Genomic DNA, 11,606 nt, shown 5'->3' with positions numbered 1-11,606 from the left:
GTAGCCAACAGAAGATTAAACATACATGAGATATTTATCTGTGTGTGCCTGTGTGTGCATTACTGTGCAGCACAAACCTGTCAATCATTCAGTCCATGGCTCAGATTAATGAGCTTTAAATGCGCTTAAGTAAAAGAGATGTCCTTATCATGTCTGCTAAGTATAGTGAATCTCTTACTCATTCTAGGGTTTCTTCTCCATATCCCTCAGTATCTAGGACAGCTTGTCACATGACCTGTGTGGCAGTCATCTCTGTTGTGGAGTTTTATTTCACCTGACATCCATGAGCTATGTGGACCCTGTTCTCTGCAGGCCTAAGCACTGGTCGTCATTGCATTGCTGTTGTTGTACTGGGTAGGGGAGGGGGGAGGGGGGAGCTGTTAGCAGAGAGAATTTGATGAGCAGGCAAAGATATTCATTCTACAAAAGCTTTGAAGTGTCTTTTTTAGGTGGATGAAAATCCCCTCACATTGAACAACAGCTCTTTCTGGCAGCAGCAGGCCAGTTCTGGACGGGTTTCTGGCTGGGCCTGTTGGGCCCAGCAGGCCATGACTGGGATTTGCCTCTCTGTGTGAGTGAGAGGGGAAGCAACTGAAAGCCACTGAAATGCTAATATGCGTGAAAGACACAGGGACTCTCCTTTGGAAAAAAAGGAAACCTGAAGCGAGTCAACAAATAAGCATTTTCTCATGTCTGGCAGAAGGTTTCTGTTTGGGCCGAGTCAGAGCAGTAAACGTGACTCAGAGAGATAAACAACAAGAGACATTACGAATCCAATTTTCAGATATTTTATTGATGAAAACATCTTTTAACTTTGACCCATTGGACACATAACATTATATAGCAAAAAAAGCTATTGAGAACATATCCTGTGAAGCCGGATCACTGATTCAAAAGCACTGCATCACCTGCAGTGTGATACATTTATAAAAATAACAATCATAAAAAATATACATAAAAGACGAAGATCTTTTTTTCCTCCTTTTTCAAACTGTGATTTGTAAAAGACTGCATGAGCAGAAACAGATATTTGAGACAACGCGTACAACACAATCTCTAACTGATAGGCACAATCACTATTTGACAGGCAGACTGCAGCTAGCTAGCTAGTCAGCTGTTAGGGTGTCACTGAGTATTAACTGACAACACATTGCCTGCACAATCCAAAGGATACCATCAACGTGGGCTGAGAAGAAGTACAACGGAACCGAGCCGTTATGGATAGTTAGACAGGAAAAACAGAGGATGACAAAGAAATGCTATTTGCAAGAGAATGTCCCTTTATACTGCAGTATTGAGTTGATGCTGGTTTTTTAGCCATAGTCTACCTTTTATGCTTGAAATCATCATGTCCTTTTGTCCTATCTTTCCAGAGGAAAGGCTGCACTAAAGTTTGCAAGAAGTAGGTGAGTTGGCAAAGCTGAAGCTTGTTATCATGTATATACACGGTTACTTAAATGATGTGGAATAAAGCATGAACAAGCATCAATTATAACCCTTTCAAATTAAAAGATATACTTGCATCTTCAGGTCTCCTGAAGTAGGAAAGTATTTTCTCATCTGTTTTCACTCTTTTGTACAATCAGATGATTAAAACACAACGTTAATAACATAATGTTTTGGTCCCCTGAAACAAGGGGAGAGCTGCAGCACTGTCCCATTAAGTTAGGATGTGACCTTAACAGAGACAGTTAATACAGTAAAGTTAAACCCCATCACCAGCTGCACCCATCTCTCCAGACTCACTCACTCTCCCTCCTGTCTTTTACACTAATACATGAATGTTTCATCTCCCATTTCCTCCTCTATTGTCTATTTCCTTGTCTTCTGTATCCACTACTTTACTTTTCCTTGGTCAACACATTGCCTCATTAAACTTTTGGTTTTTCAGCGGAGCCACCAAAATGTTTGGCACATTTCTAAGCCTTGAACAGAGCGCCTGCACACCCAACCTCAGCAGCGAAGTTCAAGCTCTTCAGCAGCAGCTGAGGAATTCCCTGCAAGGGTGCTACTGCAAATAAGTGTCTCATCATCTGAGGTGTCTCTGCAAATACCCTTCCACTGCATGAGGAAGCGAACACAGGCTCTCTGTCGGCCCTCTCTCTGAACACACTCTCGCTGTCTCTTATCTATTTCTTGTGAACTTACAGATGAGAAAAGAAGAAGCACCATGAAATAAAACAGACAGGAAATTGTGTGTGAGTGACAGTTTTCTTTGTTGCAAACGATAAAATGCTCGTCACCCTTTCTTACAGCAAAATACAAATGAATTGAATGTAAAACTGTTTGGTAATGTTTGGTTTCCACGCTGTAATTCAGAATGTTCACACAAAAATGTAAAACAGCAACATTGAATGCTACCTTACTGCAATATCCGAACTGATGTATGATGTTTATCCAAATGTACACAAACAATGACATGTGCATGGTTTAATATATACATTCACAATCCTCTGGGGTGCTGTTGTAATCAGAATAAACAAAAAGGGGGCTATTTCATAAAAATCATATGGGCTGCTCATTCTTTTCTCTGCCGACTGAGAGGCAATAGGCACTTAAAACACAAATAGTTTCACATATACAAATAGACATATTCTCATATTGTATTTATTTTCCCCATCAACATTGGGATTTTGTTAGAAACAATCAAAAAGAAAACATTTGGCCTGTAAACAACCATAATTATATCCAAATGCAAGGCGGAGACGCCAGTTTGTCATCCAAACTATGGTTAAACAGTGTCTCGCCTCAGTTAAGCTGTTTTAGCTGAGTCTTAGGTGTTCAATTTGTAGCTTTGCACAGCTGTTTGGTTTGCAGTCGAAATATGCTGCCTTATCAATTCTTGACTGATTCAAACAGTCTCGTGCAGGTTTGGTGACGGATCAAACGCTTGCACTCAAGCAGCTGCACATTTTGCATTTAGCCTTTTTTCCCAAGCTGCACAAATGAGTGTTTTCTGCAGCTTGCTGGCCAAGATAGGATCAGGAGACATTGGCATTTCAACAAACATGAGATATTCACATTGAAATACTTGTAGTGAAAGCCAAGTGTTCATGCAAACCGCATGAACAAACGCACAAGCTTTGTGTCAGCTGTCAAACGCAAGGCAGGGCTGAGTGCTGCTTCCTCCTGTTCAAACAAATCAGGCTCCCTCCTCCTACGCTCGGGGCTCACTCAGTTACAGGGCAGCCAGGTGGAGTATGCAGGCTGCTGGCAGGCAAACACGGGCTGTACCTGTGCTATGTAGTAGTTACTGAAGTTTCCATCTGCCACATAAGGAGCAGGTTGGTAGTAACATGTTACATTAGCCACATTGGGGATGATGTTCTGTTCTGCAAGAACTCGCACTGCCAGCATGGCTATGAGCCCTAAGGTCTGCCGCCTTTCATGTCCCATCAGGCACACCGTACTCTCATTGACCACTCCATGGAGGGTCATCAGGTAGTCATACTTGCGGTCCTCCAGGCCCACAAAGTGGTTCTGAAGGTAAGATTCCAGCTTGCGCTGCTGCTCATTGATGTCTGAGAAGTCAATGAAGAAACGTGAGCACATGTAGCGCTGCAGGGACTTCATCTCGGTCTCCGAGGCGGCCCTGAACCCCCTCACCAGCAGGTGACAGTACTTCAGCAGACCGCCACCTCGGATCTCCTCGGGGTTCCGGGTGCAGATGATTTGGTGACGTAAGTGGTCCAGGGCCTCGCTGAAGTCCCCGTACACGCTCTCACCCACAATGGTGGGGTGAAAGGTCTTGGCCATTGGGTTCTCTGAGCACTCATAGAAGAGCAGCAAGGAGTCCAGTTTGATCTGAAAGGAGTCGACGCTGAACTCAAACTGCCGCCGTAGAGAGTCCACAAACTTCAACTCCACGTTCTTTCCCCGGTTGTTGGAGAGGGAGATGAGGCTCCAGCGGTCTGAGTCATTACACACCTTTACCATCTTCTGCACATAGGCCTCCTGTGTGAGAAAAAAAAACATTGTGAATACAAAGTAGAAACCATTAAAGTGTCAATACATTTAGGAATTATTTTGCATGGTGCAGGTTTTCTACAAATACTAGTAAAAGCTGCACATCTTTCTGTTAACCATCCTGTGTTATTAATAGTATTGACCCCAATATTAAATGTTCTGGGATATTCGACCTAGGTGGCTGAGCTTAGGATCCCTTCCAAATTGGTTTAACTCAATCTTCTTAACTACAGAAAATCAACATTTTACTATCACTTAACTAATCTAATTGCACATTAAGCTGCAGGTAATGGTCGTTAAGCCGAATTGGCACGAATGTCATTAAGCGTTATCCAATGTCTAAAAGTATCTTAAACAAGAGAAGCAGGGAAAACAATAACAGCACCAAGGTGAGAGAGTGAATGTACCTTTAACGTTAACGGGGTGATTTTCTCTTTATTCACACAGTCGGGTAAAAAATCCAGGAGACAGTCCAAAACTATGTCCTTCACAGTCTGGAAATCACTTTCACCTTTCATGTCTGCGCAAAATATGAGGTCGAGGTCCTTAAAGCCCAGGCCGCTGTCCTCGTGCAGGATGTGGCTGGCTGCAGAGCCGTTTAACCGCACGTCCCGCACGTGGATCTGCTTCTCCTCCATCCGACTGCGCACTACTTTTACGATCTGCCGCGGCTGCATCTCCAGAGTGGGGAAGTTCCCGCGGCCGTGTATCGGTATGGTCTCCGTCAGGATGGTGTCAAGACGCTGCACTTGTTCCCAGCTGAGAACGCTCACGTTGCTGCACTCTGTGTCAGACGTGCAGCTGGTGGTGGAGCTGCTGTCGTCCTCTGACATGTTGAAGGCGAAAAGTCCTCAGAGATTCAATTGAAAAATAAAATGTTTAAAAAGGGAACAATGCTTTACGCACTAAATCTGAAGTGTAGATTAGTGATAACTGCAGCCACATCAGGTTGAAGTCGTCCAAATGATCAAAAACATGAAAAACTTAAAGTTTAAATAAAATAAAAGACCCAAAGCAAATGTTGACAGCACGTTACAGAGTAACGCAGTCCGCCTGGGGTTGGAGGTCCAGTGGCGCAGCAGTCAAAGCCGGTGTTTGCGTTGAGGAGAAAGTGCATCCAGTCAGCAGAAGCGTGTAGAAATGGAGCGATAACTTTCTCTTCTGATTCTCTGCGCTTTTAAAACATTTGCTCCGGTGCTGCAGTCAATGTGTCTGAGCGCCGCGCATCACAGTCTTTGAAGGTCGCTGATGATCCAGGAGGGGGTTTGCTTTCCCAGCTGTGACTCCATCGCCCAAAGGCACGCCTATGATTTTATGAATTTGCATGAATAAGCTGCTCCTCAAGTCGCGCTTTGGCAAAATCCTCCCCCCGACCGACGCTCAAGCCTTCAATGGGATCCTGTGGATTTTTACGCACAGCTCCTACATTTTTTTAATATCTTCTCCTGTTTCCAACCAATAATCCAAATAATGCAAAGTGAATGTGCTCAGGAAATCCAGCTTGCTTAGCCCAACTCCGTTAAGAAGAACATATTTCTCTCACTTGTGCAGAAGTTAACCGTTGCTAGCCCACTTGGCACGCCGCGTCCTTCTGCAACAGTCAGCTCTGTAGTCTGAGAGGATGTCAGCTTACTTCACCCCGCCCCCCTCTGACAGTCTACTGCTCGATGCAAACCCTGCACAACATGATCATACTGCACGACTCCACTTTAGAAATCGGCTCCCCAGCCGTCCTTGAGTTAGAAAAAAATGCTTTTAATCTAAAAACCTTGAAATTCTCATTTACATAAACACGATGTTACCCTTTTGAATCATTTCAGGTTATACAAGTTAATTGCTGCACATGAATTAATTCAGAAATTACAGGAAGTTTAGAATCATTCTAGACAAAAAAAAACTTTAAACTTTAAATAAAAACAAAGAAATAACTTGAAGTATGAAAGTGTTTTCTGCTTGTGTGCATATAAAGCTCACTTGACGTTTCAATGTCGCCCTCCCTAGGCTGGTTTGGCATTACACGGACTGTTTTATTCCTTGTGTCACATTTAAGCACCCTAATATACATTTAAGCACCCTAATATACATTTAAGCACCTAATTAGCAATGTAGGAGAGGGGTCTTTTCCTGTTTAAAACAGACAAAAAAATACTTTTTCTGTGATCCCATAAGCCTTTTAGCCCCAGACCGCTAAAAGGTCCAGATCAGGGTCTGCAGCTTCTCTGAAAGATTACCCTCAGCTTCTGACAACATATGTGGCTGTCACTCTTCCCTCTGAACATCATACAGTACTCATACCTTTAAATACCCTTGATCATGTGAATGTATAGCATTTTATCTTATGCATGGTATTCCTGTTAAGACTTTTGTATAATTACTTTTTTCTTTGGCTTCAGGTTTTCTTCGGGAGAGACAGAGTCAGCAGACAGTCCCTGGTTCAGGCAGAATGTGAGGCGGTCAGGCAGTCTGGTTGAACAGAGCAGTCGAGGCGTGGCAGCTGTCATGGCCTCTCCATTAGGCAGGTGTAAAGCCCTGCGTCACTACAGTCACCCAGATCTGTAAACCCTGATTATCTCATTTTCTCCATTGCACTGTCTTAACACGGACGCCCACACAAGAGCTCACCTGCCTCAGATCAGTGTCACTTCCTATGCAGAATGCACACTCTCCCTTTTGTACCTGTTGTAGATTCTACTGTGCATAAAACTGAAATAGAGCTCTTCATCAAAACAAAAGGAGACATTACATTTTAGGAATGACACAGGAGAATTATTTTGAATGGATCTGCAGCTCATTTTTTAATACAACTTTTGTGTTGCTCTAAACTTTGCTTTGGCAACCATCAGACAGGTTGATCACAGGTCTCTGTGAGTGAATTCCACATCTGGAAATATACATGGAACTATTAGTCAGTTACAGTTCCGCCAATAGGTTTCCCAGGTGTGGAGAAATGAGTGCTCCACAATGAACGATGCAGAGCTAAATCAAAGCTGCTGTCAGAAACTAACAGAAGTTTGTTTCTGTGCTCTAATGTATGTGGGAGAGACTTATTCCTCGTCCCCTCCTGATAATGGAATCTTTTATGGCGCTACTCTCTGGGGTCCCTGAAACATCTTTTGGACAGTTCAGCCCAACAAAAGGAAAAGAGAAAGCCTTGTTTTGTTTTCCAGTGCCATTTATCTGACTGCATGAGATTTATCTACCATGAAGTGTAACATCCTCATTGCCTTTTTCCTTTAGTTCAGGGATGTCTGCTGGGATAGACCACTAAACCTGCTAGCTTAACATGATCTAGCACCTGTTTTTTCCTTTTATTTCACTTTACATATTTGTTCTATATTTACCACTGTACTCACATCATAGTCTGTTTCTAGCATTAGATTTTTTGTTATCTTGTACATGACAATATCTGATTTATTAGCGTGTCTTTTGAGCTTTACATGCAAAAAATCCTCAGTGTGAAAAATATTGGCTTTAGCTACTCTCATTTTTGAAGATTTCAGAAATCAAGATACATTTCCCAAAAATACTCATACATGTCAAACCTATAAAATGCTGAAACTCATAAGAACACGTGAATGTATATTGTTTGGTAGGTTCAATACAACATATTCAGATAAAAAGGTATCCTCTATATTGTCACTTTATCATGCCATTCGCTCCACATAATGTCTAATTGCCCTGTTAACATAACCATTTATATCGTACATATACCTCTTATTGTTATTTATATTTATCTTATCTATTTTGTTTATATTTTTTATTTTGTATGACCTTCTTCTACTGTCCTTGTAGTGCTGCAAGGAGAGTAGAATTTCCCCTCCCTCTGGGGATCAATAAAGTATTATCCAATCCTATATATTGTTGTGTTATTTATCTACTCATCTAAGCTTTCTTTTAGTCAGGTTTGTCCTATTGTACTTTAACAAGGCATAACTAATCAAGAGAAGCATGGTATGTATAAGAAAAAATCTAAATGATCTGCACACCAAAAGCCTGGACTCAGGAGATTTCACACGAGTTTAAAAACATGAAAATCAGTTTTCAGCAGTAAGTGCAAAAAACTTTAAAGCTTTCTGACCCACTCTACGTATGTCACGCTTTTCTACTCTTCTGACCGCTCAAAGAACTTTTACTCCACGTCACATTCATACACTAATGGCAGAGGATGCTATGTGAAGAGGCCATCAGTATTAACTCATCACATTCATGCACATTCACACACCAGTGTTAATGCACCAGGAGCAATCTGGAGTTCAGTGTCTTGACAGTATGACTCGTTCTTTGATGGAACTACCAACCATCTGATTGAAAGAAAACAGACAAATATATAAATATATCTTAAATCAATAAATTAGTAAATAAGTAAACCTTATGACCATCTATAAATCAACAGATGTGTTTACTCCTCTTTACATAATGCACGCTGTATGGTTTGGGGATGCGTCTTTGATGTTGATGTTTTAATACACTGCTTTTTTAATAGTATTTTTTAAGAAGTGTATGACAATATTTATTTTGGTTTTGTTTGTTTGTTTACCGTGTATATTTCCCTTTGCGTTATATTTGAAAGGTGACCATTGTGTTTCACCCTGGGATATTTTGAATATTTGACCACACCTTCCATTGTGGTATCTATTAGCCCATTGATGCTTAAATCTGATTGTGATGAATTAAATTTTTATCAAGTGTGCAGGCTTCCTTCTCAGTCTGCTGTTTTTGCAAGGCCCTGCACCTTTTGTGATGTGCATACTTAATATATATATGCTGAGCAGACGTATACTCGGTCCAATTGACTTCAGAATAAAAAGTAAAGGTGGGTCAGAAAACCACAGACTTCTCAAGTCAATGCACACTGTTAAGCCTTTATGAAAACTTTGATTCGTACAAAGATGCGTGCCTTAGTGCTTCATCTTGGTCTTTTTTTTTCATATGGTTTTAACATATTCAACTCGTTTGATTATTGAGCCTGACAAAGGCTGGGATTTTTAAAGTCTCTGGAAACTTCCACAGGTTCCAAGCGTTGATTCCCCCACTTATTACGGCGGAGCCAGTCTTTTTTAACTTTTGCGCACACTCACGCAAACACACACATGCACGCACACACACACGCACACGCACACGCACACACACACACACACACACACACACGCACACACACACAGGCCTATGGGTAATCAGGTCCACCCAGTGTACCTACTCATCAATGTTGTATTGTGCCAATTATTGTTCCCGGTTATAGCAGGATTTTATAATGTCGTCCATGAGGTACTCATTTTTTATTTTTTCTTCTTTTATTGTATGTATGCTGTTGTTGTTTTTTGTTGATGTAAAGCACTTTGTGACCTTTGTCTGCAAAAAGCGCTATATAAATAAACTTTATTATTATTATTATTATTATGCTGACAAGTAAAAGTTGATATATTCATGTGTCGTTTGTATAGCATAGAAAACTACAAACAGGCTTCAACACAGCCCAAATAGTTGATTTCAACTCAAGTGCATCCTCTGATAAGGCAATAGCCAATCATTTCTAAGGGAGGCCACACCCCTGCCCCTTACATCTTAACTTGGAGAAAATACTGACTTCCTGTATTATAATGACAACTTAGAATTCCAATCATTGTATTAATTTCAAATCTCTAGAATCAATAGTTTGGATAGCCTCATTTAAAAGTGTTACCTATTTCCAATTAATTGCATTTTTATTGAATGAGATGTGTGGAATTACGTTTCTATCTGATGATTAAACAGCCAGAAGTTGAGCTGATTTTAAAACTTCCACTGGTACGTTATTAGAATTCATCCTCACCTTCAACAGAAGAGGAGAGAACACAGCTGCTTGATATTTTGTTGCCAATATGAGAAACAGGCCAATAAAGCAGTGGTGACTGATAAAATAATTCTTGCAAGGTGCAAAAACCTCCGCTGGCACATGTGCAGAGTGTGTTCTGATGACAAGAACAGATTTAAACAGAGTGTAAACCCATAGACATTTCATTTATAAACTGTCAACAGAAGTAGAAATCTTTTTTTCTGCTGTCAGTGAGCCCTGGAGAAGTTAAGGAGACGGAATAACTGGGTGTCAGATTCGATCTGAAAACCTCGACCTCAGAAACCATGCAGCGTGACGATGGTCTCACATATGGGCGAGAAGTGCAAGAGCCAATGACGCTTGAGGAACGGTGAGCGGTGACATAACTAGAAAACAAAGATCCAGTCATTCCTGTGTCTCCTCTTTCCTCCTCCACACTTCAAATAGGTAACTGGATTTCCAGGAGGGTCACATTAGTTTGTCCCGCCTGTTGGAGAGAGATATTCCCTCTGCTGAGGGCAGAGTTAGTTTTGGTTGTGGATCACAGGCACAAGGACAGAAATGGGATTTCCAGTTCTTTTTAGTCAAGCTGCTTCTGACCCCCAGTGACAAAAAAGCTGGAAAATCGCTCTGCTGTTAAAGAACAGCATTGTGGGGGTTATACAGGGTCTTTGCAGAGAAGAAGAAGCAGCTATCACCTCAACACAGAGCATCCCTTTATTCTAGCTCTGTTTGATCCCAAGACAGGCTGTGTGGTGAGATTGGTTTCAAATGATCCTGGCAGGTTCATGCTGAAGGTTACAGAGGAGCTCCTGTTTCACAGAGAGATAGAGAGGCCCATCTCACTTAATCCGCCTTAATACAGGGTCTCTGTGATCTCACAACCTGCAGCTCCTGAGACAGTAGAAGAGCTGCTGCTGCTAAAGCATTCACCAGACTAATAGATGCTACAGACATGCTGTGATCTTGGTACTGTATGTGCTGTGTCGGGCTTACTTGCACCCAGTGCATTCACCTTAAAGGTATGACAGCCTCTTCCACATCTGGAAGTCCAAACCACTCTGAAGGCAAGCTGGAAAACATCTACCTTAAACAGCCACACCTTTAACTCAAAGGCATACCAGCAGTGTTCTACTGTTTCATTGTTACTGTATGCTTGATTGCACCCTTCAAATTTCACAGGTGTGTCCATTTACGCTAACAACATGTCTAAGTATTGAGAAGAGGCAGAGAGATGAAGCTCAAGGATTATTATCAGTTTTATAACCAACATGGTGTCTTCATTCAGTAACAGAACAGATTAACACGTTGGTGAATACATTTGGTTAATGACTTCCTCAGTGAGTAAAGAAAAGGTTTCACACACTTTCACATTTGTACAGCTAACATGAAGTTAAACCAAGCAGCCAGTTAGTTTGTGTTTGCACTAAACAAGGAACATGTGAGGAACACTTCATTATTCTGCTTTGTGAGGGATCATTTTTTGTAAAAAAAAAAGATATAGTCAATAGCTTTTTCCTAAAAAATAAAAAATTGACTTTTACAAAAGTAATGCCACTCAATCATCAGTAATGTACGATGGAGGATAAGGGCCATGTTAATTTTTTATTTTTTTTTAATTTCAGGATTAAACTCGTAAATATATGAGTTCGAGACCAGCCTGTGCAAAACTATCAAAGTATTTTCCTCTGCAGACAACTTCCTCCCAGTCAGTGTGGTTCTTTCTTCAGTTTCTTACAGTATCTTTTCAGGGTGCTGATATTTTATGACAATGTGAAGATGATGATGTGCCAAAAGCATGTGTAGTTTCATATCTGCATAAGTAAAC

The 11,606-nt window shown here is 41.2% G+C and overlaps 1 protein-coding gene across 1 annotated transcript; it reads right to left on the bottom strand.

The window, feature by feature from the left end:
- Positions 1-772: 772 nt before the first annotated feature.
- On the bottom strand, positions 773-5,575 carry tent5aa (terminal nucleotidyltransferase 5Aa). Its single transcript, XM_020633231.3, has 2 exons — positions 4,374-5,575; positions 773-3,954 (listed from the first exon to the last, which is right to left on the bottom strand). The coding sequence occupies exons 1-2, from the start codon at positions 4,797-4,799 to the stop codon at positions 3,175-3,177; spliced, it is 1,206 nt and encodes a 401-aa protein (XP_020488887.1). The 5' UTR covers positions 4,800-5,575; the 3' UTR covers positions 773-3,174.
- Positions 5,576-11,606: the final 6,031 nt, after the last annotated feature.

The sequence above is a fragment of the Labrus bergylta genome, chromosome 8, assembly GCF_963930695.1.
Source record: "Labrus bergylta chromosome 8, fLabBer1.1, whole genome shotgun sequence".
NCBI lineage: Eukaryota > Metazoa > Chordata > Actinopteri > Labriformes > Labridae > Labrus > Labrus bergylta.
Note: the sequence above shows the minus strand (reverse complement) of the source record. Positions and strands in the feature narration are given on the sequence as shown.

What these genes read in the sequence shown, in the direction of transcription:
- tent5aa (XM_020633231.3), bottom strand. Translation starts at nt 4,799, where the DNA reads ATGTCAGAGGACGACAGCAGCTCCACCACCAGCTGCACGTCTGACACA. An exon ending in TCACCCCGTTAACGTTAAAG is followed by an intron (nt 3,955 to 4,373) that starts GTACATTCACTC and finishes TTTCTCACACAG; the next exon opens with GAGGCCTATGTGCAGAAGAT.